The sequence below is a fragment of the Acipenser ruthenus genome, chromosome 21, assembly GCF_902713425.1.
Source record: "Acipenser ruthenus chromosome 21, fAciRut3.2 maternal haplotype, whole genome shotgun sequence".
Lineage (NCBI taxonomy): Eukaryota > Metazoa > Chordata > Actinopteri > Acipenseriformes > Acipenseridae > Acipenser > Acipenser ruthenus.
In genome coordinates, this window is record NC_081209.1 from 1,458,870 (window position 1) to 1,471,604 (window position 12,735).

General features: G+C 45.5%; 1 protein-coding gene across 2 annotated transcripts; it reads left to right on the forward strand.

Annotated features, from left to right (window-relative positions):
* Nucleotides 1-453: 453 nt before the first annotated feature.
* On the forward strand, nt 454-10,464 carry LOC131699009 (protein phosphatase 1F-like). 2 transcript variants are annotated; one of them, XM_058994197.1, is made up of 8 exons: nt 454-958; nt 1,485-1,728; nt 4,749-4,861; nt 6,370-6,572; nt 7,123-7,311; nt 7,447-7,590; nt 8,022-8,115; nt 8,213-10,464. In XM_058994197.1, exons 2-8 carry the CDS (start codon nt 1,556-1,558, stop codon nt 8,518-8,520), a joined length of 1,224 nt encoding a protein of 407 aa, XP_058850180.1. In that variant the 5' UTR covers nt 454-958; nt 1,485-1,555; the 3' UTR covers nt 8,521-10,464. The 2 variants fall into 2 exon arrangements, with proteins under 2 accessions (XP_058850180.1, XP_058850179.1); XM_058994196.1 differs by having other exon boundaries at nt 456-954.
* The last annotated feature ends 2,271 nt before the right edge of the window (nt 10,465-12,735 follow it).

Below are 12,735 nucleotides of genomic sequence, written 5' to 3' on the forward strand. Positions count from 1 at the left end.
GCTGTAGGGAATGTTGCACCCTTTCCCGTTGAACCTTGTGTTTTAAGTTTCTATGTATTTACTATTTCTACCTGCGTTTCACTGTCCTGCGCCAATCAGACAAACACAGCAAGTCAGCGAGCTGTATCGGTCTGATTGATGGAAACGATGCTCACAGGAAGTAATTCCTGCCCGGACAGGTGTGCGCTTTGAGTAACTCGTTAGTGAAACAATTCAATTCCTTTAGCGACAGCTCACGCAATTCACACTCACTTTACACGTGTAATACAATCAGTTAACCTGAGCTGTCTTAGTGCCCCGGAATTATAGGGGCAATTGGCAGCCCTGCTTATTAGTGATCCACAAGCTAACAACAGGAAGCGGGTGTCACATTTGATAATAATAATTTAAAAAAAAAGCATTTGGTATCCACTGGTGGTAACTGCCGGATGCTTGTCAACACAACAACCCTTAACGTTTACAGGTCAGGCTTGGATCAGGGATTCAGACACGACGCGCCAGTGTCTCCACCGATACAGAACCTGTCACTTTGTGGTGTTGCAGAATTGTTTACTTCCAGCAGAGGGCAGCAGAGAGTGCGCATGCGTGCTTTTCCTGCGGTGGTCTGATTGAATAGCGCATGTCAGTAATACCACACACACACACACACATATACCGTGGAAAGGAGTTCAGTGTGTCGAGAGGAAGGGGCTGCGAGGGCGTGAGATCTAAAACGAAGGACTGGATTTTGTGTCTTTAATGTCCTCGGGTTCCCCGGCGCCTCAAACGAAGCCAGCGCATTCCGCAGGGAAAGGCATTTAGAAAAGGGGAACTCATCTTCCTGCACGACATGTTTTTAGTAATAAGCTGTGCTGTCTGTAAGCTGTTCGGAGTCAACGCTAGACCAACCCCTAAGAGCTTTTGACTTTTGACAGAAGCAGCCATCTGTATGAAGTCGGGCCTGTAGTAGGAACTGTAAGTAAGTTGTGTAGCATCAAGACTGCCCGGGCATAGCCGAGCGGCATTTCCCTGGTTTGTAATAGGAAGCGCAGCCGAGGTGCTGTTTTGTGTCGCTGCTAGTTGCGGTCCCTGCACTGCGCTGTCTCCAGCGGTTACCGGACACGGAGTGCGTGTTGTCAATGTTACTGCTGCACCGGGGAGCATGTCTGTGTGCGTGTGTTCATTCTAATGTTTTACTTTGTGTCCGTCCCATGAAGCGATCATGACATTATTGTGCACAGTACACCGCGGCGGAGTGCTGTATCAATACCGTGCGCCGTACACACAACAGCAACACAAAATGCAATAAATCATAATGAGGTATGCTGTAAATAACACTATTGCAAAATTGCATGTTCAAATAATGCTGTTCAAATCACCCGCTCGTTCCGTAGTTAAACGCGGTACGGTTCGGTGGTTGTGTTACTTTTCGAATGACAGTGCTATCGAGTGCGGCGTCTCAAGGCAGCGTGTTACACGTGTTTTTTTTTCTTATCTGAACCCAGTTTTCGGACTCCCTGTTGAAGAACAGCATGACGCAGCGGTGGCCGCAGTAAGGGTGAGTGAAAGTAGCGCCATGGGATCACAAGCAGAGGAAGCGCGGCGCTTCCTGGACTCGTTTATCAAGGAGTTCCCGACCCCGCTGGGACCCGAGGCCCCCCTGCCCCTGAGGCCCCTGAGCAGCGCTGTGAGCCGGGAGGAGGTGCAGGGGGAGAGCCTGGAGCTGGGGCTGAGGTTACTGCAGGACAGGTACGCACAAACACAGGGCTGGGGTGAACACCCTGCTTCATTTCCAGTTGCTTTTTAAAATCATTTCCCTTCGAAGGAATTGGAATTTGTATTTTAGAGACACAATAATTGTTCTGATTGGTCAACTTGTTTTCATTTGAAGCCGAGTTGATTGAGTTAATAACAGTGACTTCAACTTAGGTAATGTATTGCCATGGTGAGAAGCTCATTTTAACAGAATATTGTTAATTGCAACCCTGCACACACTCACAGGACTGGGGGAGGCTGTGCTGGGCAAACCCCTGTCTGTCTGTCTGTCTGTCTGTCTGTCTGTCTCTGTCTGTCTGTCCGTCCAAATCAAACCACGAGGATTAACAGCTTTCTTCATGTGTGTGTCAGTCTTGAGAACACCACACACACACACACACTGCAGAAAAGTCACTTTAATACTCTGCACACCGTGGCACTAGCACATTGCTTTACCTGATAAAGTGAAGATCTTAAAGCCCTCTCCAGTTTCCATTCCCCGTTCTGGCTGCACCCAAGCCGGCAGCGTTGGGTCTCAGCAGAGCTGCGGTCTTGGTGCTGCATTAACAGCAGTGTTGCTCTGTGTGTTTACAGAGTCTCTGCCCACCTGGTGCTCCAGGCTTGTGGTGCAGAACGCTGCCTTTCATGAGCTCTGCATTCCTCACATAGCTGAGCTGCTGGGAGCTCACACTGATTAGTGATAGCTCTTGTTATCTCCAGCAGCAATCAATAACTGTGCTACCATTTTAAAACATGCATTTTAGGTAGCTCTCCTGTGAAATGTTTTAAGGAGCATAATAAAAGGCATAGGTAAGCATTGTGAAGCACAGAGAGGTATGGGAAAGCATATAATAAAACATGGCAAGCCATGTTAAACTATGATAAATGCACAGTATAACCATGGGGGGGGGACATGGTCATTTAGTGTGGTGAACTGGTAGAAGAGTTTCTGTTAAACAGCCGCTGAACTTACAAAGGTTGCTGCTTCTTGTACTTCCATCACATTGTTCTGCGTGAATTTCTTTTTAGCTTTGACATCTTTTTTTTTTCTGTGATTCAGTACAATGCTGTTCAGTTGAGAAACTGAATGCTGCTGTCGCTTCCTGTAAGCAGGCCATTGTTCTCTGACTTCCTGCTTTCCAAACCATTTCCTCTCCCAGCCTCTAAACCAGCAGGGTTATGCCAATGGGAGCTCACACATGACTTCATCTTTGGCTGCTGGGTACTCCCTGCAAACAACTGAAAACGAGAAGGACAGGCGTTAAACAAACAGAACAGCAAATGAGGAATGTGTTTGTAAATAGTCCGGCTGTAGTGGTGGAGTCTCGCAGACTGAGAGCTTCAAGAAGGCTGGAGTGGTCAGCCCTTGCAGGGTTGTGAGAGTGGTAATGAGTGCACAGACTGACAGGGCGTGACCGGCAGTGAGATTGGAGCCCGGTCCATGTGAAATGAGACCAAGCCACTTAGCAGAGCTGGGAGACAAGGAAAGAGGGGTGTAGGGAGTACATTCCTACATCGTGGACTTCTCCAGATAAGGGGATGTTGGGGGCTCTGTTCATAAAGCTCATGAGATGTTAAAAGAATGTTTTTTTTTTTTTCAAAGCATGATATTCCTGCAACTATTCTGTGACCGAGACTAAATAAGCCAAGAACTGCCTAAAACCGTTTTTTAAAAACCGGGCTGCGGCAGGCTGTGTGACCAGACAGAAACATTTGACTTGTGGGTCAAACCACAACTAAAAAGAGCTTTTGGTGCGTGTTTAGTATGCAGTGGAATCGTGATCCTGTGGAAACAGGTGAACATGTGCTGTAATGTGTACAGTAAACCCATGTTGTTTTTGAAGGCCACATTGCTTTGTATGTCTTCCACTTCCATCTGTCCACTTTCCTATTGTGTTCCACCCCCGTAGTTAGACTGGGTTCTTTGAGTGCGTTGTTGCACAGAGCTCCTTGCTTTCACTGCTTAGTTTATGGCAGACAGGTGCTCCAGATAGCAGCTAGCAGCTGTCAGCCTCTCGGTGGGAGAGGAGAGCCATGCTGGAGCCCCAGTGAGGGAGAGCACACCGCGGGGAGTGGCAGGAATGCAATCACTGCTGGCTTCAGTCTGAGTGGAAGGCATGCAGCGGGAGCCCCTGTAGTTAAACGGATTGGTGCAATCTCACTCTGCACCCTGGGTTAGAAGGCAGAGGCACGTTTTTAGAGCAGACAAATAAGAGCCACTACTGGGAGCGTGACTGCGCCTACCTGCAGCTGCGCTCTACCTGGCAGGTATTCTACAGTTTCAGGGGAGAAAAATAAAAAATGAAACGTCACTCGTCTTTGGTTGTCGGCACTAATGCAATGTTTTTTTTTTTTTTTTTTTAAGTGAAAATAAATAAAAGCAAGACACAGAAGAGATCAAACCCCCCTGTGCACTTGTACTACATTCTAGAATGTTTCTGTATTCATTGCATTCTAGGTGAACAGAGAGCGAAATGTAAATTGAGTTTGTAGCCAATGTATTCTTGTTGGCCTTTGGAAGGTCCAGTTATCCTTGCAAGAAACTAAGCTACGATAGAGCAAACTGGGCACTTGAGATTGAATGATTGTAGTGCTGCTGATGATGAAGAATACTCTAAAGGGTCTGCTCTTGTGATGCCTCCCCCCAGCCATGTCTAGTCCCAGGGGGAGCTGCTTGACATCTGGTCTTGCTTTCCTCTGGCTGCCATCTGTCTTCCTGTTTAACATTAAAGGGCTGCTTGAACCAGGAGTGAACGGCACCCATGCCTCAGGAAGGAAAGCGCTCTCATTTCCATTTGTGTTCCTGTGCATTGATGACTCCTCTAAAGCAAGTTTTCTATCTTCAGTAGTGTACAAATGTATTACAACACCTCAAGATTTGTCATTTATTTTCTTTATATACCTACCTTTGTGAAAGCCTCTGGGTGTGAGAATTTCAGTTTGCAGTCTGTAATCGGTGATTATGAAACAATAGGCACTTGTGTGAGGAATGTTGTTTTCTCCCTCTTTTCCAGAAACGCTCCCCAGCTCCTCAGCGTGGCCCTGACCAGAGCTGCTGTGAGCGAGATCCTGCAGTCTGACCTCTCCGCTTTTCACAAGAAGCAGGACTCGGAGGAGGAGGCTGTCTGTAAGTCCCTTCTTTAACACTTCTACATTGCGGGGCGCTAGCAGGAACATTTGTTCTCATCAGACCAAAATCCAGTTTCAAACCCCTGGGGCTCTGCTCGGGCAGTAAAACATTTGAGACATGGCACAGACAGTGGTTGTTACAAGACTGGCTGGTAATGCCAACGCTGCACAGCTTCTTCCCACACAGATTCTGTACCAGCACAGACCGCCCGTGTGTTTATAATATACAGGGCACACAACTGGCACAGCTTCAGGGAATTAACATAATTAGCCCTTCAGCTCTGTCAGTGCAGAACCAGACTCCACCTCACCCAGACCGTTTCCACGACGGAACAAAAAAGCGCTGTGCTGCGGATTGTGCAGAGCAGCCAGTAATGAGCTTTGAGGAAGGCTTGGCCAGCTCATGATTTCAATGCAGAATGTATTGTCTGGTAAGACTGGCTGGACAGCTCTGTACCCTGTCAACACTGTGCACCCTGTGGTGCTCAACACGATTCTGTGAGATTTTTTTTTTCTTTTTCTATTTCACTTGGCTCGGAGCAAGGACATTGTAACCGACAAAAACCTAGTTCTGAGAAATGAGCAGTTCAAGTTTTGACGTCCACAGCTAAATCAGTCATCAGTTGTTGTGATGTTCTTGCACAGGCCAGTCTGCTTTCAGGATGTGTCATCACTGTATCTTTAAGCACCTGCATTTGATCCACAGCACGCCTGCCTGGTGGAAATGCAGCCCAACAATCTTCTCACGCTTATGGCTGATAAGTAAAGCAATTATCTTGAGCTTTGCAAAGCTTTCCCAGGGTTGTATTCTTCGCTGCGTGTGCTGTGCAAGACTCTTGTATCATCCCCAGCTGTATTTAGCTCTAGGGTGTGGTGGACTTGTCTGCTTCCTGTCTTGTGTTTGGCAGTGGCTGAGATGTAGATTACTAGCATACTGTTTGAAACAGACTTTCATGTTTCAGTGTCTGTGCTTCTGTACAGTAACTTGTACAGTAAAAAAATTTTCACAGATGTTACTTTTGCCTTACGTTGTGACATTTAAATAAGTAACCAATGTGAGGACCTCTCTTCATTCTCAGTTCTGTGTTTCATTTGAAGAACAGAAACCTGTTTGGTATTCAAAGCCTGTGCATTGAGACGCTATGTGAAGCTGTGTGACACTATTAAAAGGTGTCATTAGTTATTCAAATCCGCATTCCTCAGTCTGCAGAACATTCTGCTCCCACTCATCTGCTGCCACCTGCTGTTTAAACCTGATATTGCAGAATATATATAAATCAAACGGGGGATTGAATGAAGGCCCTCTAGGTTTGCAATTTCATTATAGAAGCTTTTACAAAGCACCAAATAACAGCAAACACAGTCATTAACAACAGCAGTCTTTGAGAACTCAACCTATCGTGTAGACTTCATTAAAGCGATGCACAGCAAGGTATATAATAGGAGGGCGCGTGCTGCTCAGGACACTGAATTGCACTCGGTGGGTGTCCCTGCTTTGCTTTCCAGTGCTGGAGTCCGATCCCCTGCAGCGGTTCTTCTTCAACAGGCTGCGGGAGCTGTGCTGTGCCTGGCTGGAGGAGCCGCCCCCCCAGCAGCCTGGAACGCGACGCTTCTTGCAGACCTCGGCCCATGCCATCAGAAACACGCGGAGGAAGATGGAGGACCGGCACGTCGCCATTGCAGAGTTCAACCAGCTCTGTGGATTAGAGGTACCGAGCCGAGCCGAGTGATCTCAGTTAGGGCTCCACCTGCCCCATAATGCCATCCCACTAGCACTTACATTCTCATTCTAATGCATTGACACAAACAGTCTCTCAAGTGTGGCTCCTGACTGCAGCATTAGAAAGAGGAAGCACTGTCGCAATGTAATATCCAGGAGGGGTGTGTGTTCATCAGACGCTATGTGCGGTGATCTGTGTGTGAACTATTTGATCAAACCTCACAATTCTGCCCAAGGTAGCTCTTTCACAAAAAGCTCTATTGCTCTTCTAAACACAGTCATATGTATTTTCCACAGCCTCACCTGTGTTACTACCTCAAACCTCACTTGTTGCTTGTTAGTTCACTTCATTGGGATAGTCAATGTTAAACTCCAGGCTGTGTTTTGAGCTAAATGAATTTCAGCTGTGTTTGTGACGTTCTTAATAACTGTTCTGGTCACAGACACCTCCCCAGTTTCCCCTAGTCCAGTTCTTGCCCCGACCGCGTGCATGCAGTATTTGAGCAGTGTGAGAGCGTGCCTCTCTCCTCTCCCCTCAGGACCAGACGGAGCGAGGGTACTTCGCTGTGTTTGACGGTCACGGAGGCGTGGACGCAGCGGTGTACGCAGCGACGCACCTCCACATCAACCTCGCCCAGCAGGGGGAGCTCCTGAGCAGCCCCGGAGAGGCCCTGAAGAAATCCTTCAGGCAGACGGACGACATGTTTCTGCAGAAAGCAAAGAGAGAGGTGGCTGGCTTCATAGCAACATGTGCTCTTTCTGATCTCTTACAGGATGATCGCTGTAGCATCTACACTGGTTCCTCCTGGGGGGGTTAACAATGGCCTCTTCACAAGCTAAGGCTGTGCTGTGCTCTGTTTCAGCGGCTGCGCAGTGGCAGTACAGGAGTGGCCGCTCTGCTCAGCGGGGACTGGCTGCACGTCGCCTGGCTTGGAGACTCGCAGGTCATGCTGGTGAGACAGGGGCAGGTCGTTTCCCTGATGGAGCCCCACAAGCCAGAGCGTGAGGTAGGGGACCACTCCTCAGTCCTCCCATGTCAGGGGTGAACCGCAAGGACCATGAGAGGGACCGACATCCGTGTGTGTGTGTGTCCAGGGCATAGATCAATGGAAACGCTGTAGTTTCACAGCAGTAATCCCTAAGCACTCTCTTTAAAGCCTTATCAATAAACATTGTTATTGGTCGATTACTGTGCTGAGAGTGGTGTGTTTTTTTAGTTAATTAGGATGCACAAAGGTACCAGTTCTAAACTTTGAAATATCTGCATATTCCAAATTTGGGGCCAGTGATAATATTGCCAGTGCTGAAAAGGAGGCAAGAAAATAGATTTGAGTAGCTTGGTTCGTAACATTACAGTAGTGTCCCGAAATACTCAAACAGAAAGCGCAGTATAACTTGTATTGGGGCAAACGTTCTTCTAATTGCCTTCTTACTTTAGGACGAGAAGGAGCGGATTGAGGCTCTGGGGGGCTGCGTCGCATTCATGGGGTGCTGGAGAGTGAACGGCACCATCGCGGTCTCGAGAGCAATCGGTGAGTGCAGGCGGCTTGCTGCCAAACATCTGTAACGGCTAACGCCAACTCTCTTTATCTGGATCGGATCTCTTAACCGGAGCCCTTTGATTCCCAGGAGACATTGACCAGAAGCCCTACATCTCGGGCGATGCCGACGGCGCCTCCTTCCAGCTCCACGGCTCCGAGGATTACCTGCTTTTGGCCTGCGACGGCTTCTTCGACACAGTGAGGCCCCTGGAGGCAGTGGGGACGGTTCTGGAGCACCTGCGGGAGAGCCAGGGGGAGGGCAGCGGGGTGGCAGAGAGGCTCGTCTCCCAGGCCAAGAGCAACGGCTCCAGCGACAACATCACAGTCCTGGTGGTGTTTTTGAAGGAGCCCGGGAAGCTGCTGAGCGAGGCAGGAGAGAGCCCAGCCCCTTCGTAGGCTGTACCCCCCCACGCCCCTCTCAATGAGACCCTGAAACTGAGGCTGCTGGCCAGGGATCTCCAGTCACAGGGACCTGTTTGTTTCAGGGGGGTTTCTCAGATTTTGCGTAACTGACGTCAGAACAGAAATTAGCACTCGCCCACTATTTATTTTACCCGTGGCATTGCACAAGACGTAGTGCTTTACAAGGACTGCTCCCTTGTTACAGATTTCTAAAGAATGCATATTGCAGTGCTCAGGGTCTGGATGTGTTGTGTGTGTTTTACAAGGATTTTTTTTTTTTTTTTAAAGCTATCTTTGAGACGTTATGATTTTAAAGAGTTCTGTCGCTGTCTGTTACTTATTAACTACTAACAGTTACAGTCTCAAAAGCTTTGAGTGCACAGGAACGTTTCATATGAGAAAAGTGGTACAGTAGGACAAGCTGTGAGCTAGACTAGCTTCAGGCTACACTGATATAGATTGGCTTCAGGCTGTAGAGACAGTAAATACAATTCCAAACCACTAACAGTATTCGGAAACAGACTTCTCTCTTTCCAGCTTCCACAGTCTCAGGGAGGGATGGGCATCAATAAACAGTGTTATGTAAGATGAGATAAGCTTTCCTGAAGGGAACCCAGTGCAGTACTGACACTTGGTTAGACCTGTGGATTCTACAAGACCTATTGCTGCGCTTCCATTATCTTGTGGCTCTCTGCACCTGAACCCAAAGACACAGACTTTGCTGTGAGCGGCTCGCAGGTTTTGCGGTTTCAGGTGTAGGAGTGAACACAGAATTGAAAGCTCTTTTATGATTTGCAACAAGAATCATAAATTTAAAAAGGTAGGTAGTGGTTAATTCTTTCTGGAAGTCGGGAACGAGATTTGAGAATCAAAGCAGAGAGGCTCAAGGAAAATCCTGGCTGCTGGCGGAATAATTAATAACTCGTTGTAACTTGATCACTGCCCTCTTACTGCAGTTTCATTCTTGAAATTGTTGGTCCTGAATTCCAGCAGTATCGACATTCGAGAGGTGAATTATCTGATTCGAATGATGCTTTTAGCTCTTCATTGCAAAGAGTTAGCTGTTCAGAGCGGTGGGGTTCAGCTCCACCCTTGTTTGGATTATCATATATATATATATATATATATATAATGTATGTGTGTAATTCTTTATAATAATGCTTGCTTAACCTTTTTACATGATATGTTTTTTTTTATTATTATATATTGCCTTCTATCAAAAATGCAACAAAATGTGTTTTATCAAGCCTATATCAGTAACATACTTTTTATTTTTTATATCTATATTTAAAGGGTAGTATATAATTTAATTTTATTTTAACCTATCTACCTATGTATCTCTATGTATCTATGTATATATACAGTATATACACACACATCTATATATAACATTAAGTCAAGTATCAACTGATTGTGTTACAATCCATTTAAATACAGGTTTCCTTTCAGTGCCTTAAACATAAAGTAATTGTATTCATGTTACATGTGTTCTGTGTATTCAGTACGTACTGCTTGTGTCGGGTAAGACTCTAGTGCACAATGGAAACTAGAATGATGAACTGGTTCTGTGTTTAAATGTTTTTAATTGTATTGAAGTATATTTTGTAACATTGTATTTATACACCCTTTAGTATTAGTTATCAATGTAAAGACGTGGTTTGGCAGAGTACTGTTTGTAGGATGCAGTCCTCTCCCTAGAGACAAACGTGATCATATCACATGTCTGATTCTGACATTCTTGGATTAACTTTTAAAATGTTTTTTATTTTGTACTTCCAGTTTAGTATCTGAAAGATACAGGAAACGTTTTAACATTTTTACATTTCTAACTAAAAAAAAAAAAACTAAACAAAAAACTGCCAAGTTGCAGCAGCCTGCCTTGCCTATACCAGTGAAAGTGTTGCTTGTGAATGCTCTATTAAAGGGTTCTTTACACAGCGTGTTTGTGTTGGCTTGTTTCCTTTACGTTCTGACGCACAGTCCACCGTTTCCCCGCGGCCTCTTTTTCAACATTAAAGTAAGATTAATGCCAAATAAGAATATTTTTTAAACTCTGGGTTGTTGTTTTTCCTTGTTAATTAAATCATAAACATGACTATATACCTTTAGAAATCTAACATACATACATTCAGTTTTATACAGTTTCTATTCGTGGAAGAACTCAGGATCTTTATATAGTAACAAAAAATCTACATTTTTATGAATACTTTACATTGATTTAGATAGAAATAGAGAAACCTACAAATAGTGTCTCTGTATTTTCATGGCAGCTGCTGTGTCCGCAGAGTGAGGGAATGGGATCAATAAAGATCCTGTTGTTGCAGCCTGCCAGCACACTAACTTCAAACAAAGCATCTGCTCTCTCAGCAAGGGCAGCCGCCAAACCAAGTGCAGCTCAGAACACACATGCAACGCCTAGACGAACCAGCAGGTGGCAGTGATGGAGTCACACGGACATCTAAGATTATTATTATTATTATTATTAACCTATTCATGGTTTTTAAACAAGAAATAACATGGAGTTTATCACTTTGATGAAGCGGGGGAATTAAGTTTAGACGAGGGAAACACAGAAGATTTTTTTTTCAATAAGACCAAGATCTTTCGCATTTACGCAGAAACATTTGAAATGCGCAGAAAGATTAACTACGAAAGAGCAATAAATATATGACATGTTCTATGACCGCTTTTCTGTGTATCTAAAAGAAGTACTTCCAGAACCACCAATTCGGTTTGTTTGATACTTTGACAGCCATTCATTATGAGGGGAGATAGATAGACTGCACTGGCTTGGAACTCCTTCGTTAAAAGCGCTTCTGTATAACACTGGCTATCTGGGTTTGCACCAGCTGGGACCCCTGTGACACACTGATATGGTGGTGAAGTTTGCTGCTTCAGACACGTGTGTACCCTAGACTGCACTGCTAGAGTGACCTAAATGAAGATACAGCAGAACTCTGGAACATGCATTGTAACCCTTTGCCATGTGCGGTTTTGAGTGCCAGTATCCGAAGAGAGTGACATCCTTCCAGGACCTGTCCTCTCGGCTGAATGACAGGAGTGTGCAGCAGCTGGAATGCAGATCTCATAGGGGAAGTGTGTTGCAGACAGACAGTGGGAGATTCGAGTCATGTTTCCTGTGACACCATGAAGCAGCACATGGCGTTCTGAAAAAATACCAACCGAGAAAAAAGAAATGGCAGCCTTTCGGATTGTATCAAGAAAAAAGGGGGGAGCAATTATATTAGTACTCTCCCTTCTGCCCACCACTCAACCATCCACGCATGCTGCATTTCCCAGAGGGGTGTCTAATAGTGAACACGCGAATAAATCTGCCATCATTAACAGCTCTTATTATTCAAGACATTGTTCCAGGCCAGGCGTTTGATTCTGCGTGTGCCCTTTTTTTAACTCAGTAATTCTAGCAGTTCACAAGTCCAAAGGTTTGGTGGCCACCGAGGGGGTCACGATACGTATCACGATGTGCAGGTTGCCCACGCGTGTATTGATACCACCCACTACCTATAAAACGCAGGTATTCTTCATCCCGGAGTCACTGCACGAGCTCTGTTGTGCTGCTGGTCTTGTATCGCAATACAAACGATACACAGACTGCATAGCTGGAATAGCAAACGCTGCAATGGTGTTTATGAAACAGGCTGCTGGGAGGTTACTGGGGCTGTACTGGTCTGTACTAGTTCCCAAGCTTCCCTCCCAAGAGAGGAGAGGCCGCAGTCTGTGGTGTTGGTCCTTCACACACGTTTTAAAAACCTCTTAGATGTGAAAAGTTCAGCTCAGTGATAAAGCGTGGCATTTTAAAACCGTAGTGTATTGCATTGAGGTGCCAGCTTACTTCTGTATTCTTCAACGCCTGATAGACACTGGAAACCTAAAAAGGCAACACAATTAAATACATAACTATCATTAAGAAACGCACTTCAGCTCTCAGTATACATTGTCGGTAAGTTTAGATGGGTAAGCATATTAAGATTTTTTTTTTTTTTTTTGCTCAAACATAACATTAGGTTAAGGAAAATTGGTCAAAATTGTGTGTTTAGCTGCACTTCAGTGCCCACGTTGATTCCAATTGATCGTGTTCCTAGATCCAACACAATCACACGCTTCTTTTATTAGTTTCTTGCCATGTTGTGTGATGGGTTGTTTTCCAAAAAATAAATCAGTCATTTCAATTCATTTTCCTGTTGAAGT

Excerpts from the sequence above, each read along its gene's own strand:
- LOC131699009 (XM_058994197.1), top strand. The coding sequence starts at position 1,556 with ATGGGATCACAAGCAGAGGAAGCGCGGCGCTTCCTGGACTCGTTTATC. Across the intron at positions 7,591-8,021 it reads CCCACAAGCCAGAGCGTGAG|GACGAGAAGGAGCGGATTGA; the intron begins GTAGGGGACCAC and ends TTCTTACTTTAG. Across the intron at positions 8,116-8,212 it reads CGCGGTCTCGAGAGCAATCG|GAGACATTGACCAGAAGCCC; the intron begins GTGAGTGCAGGC and ends TTTGATTCCCAG.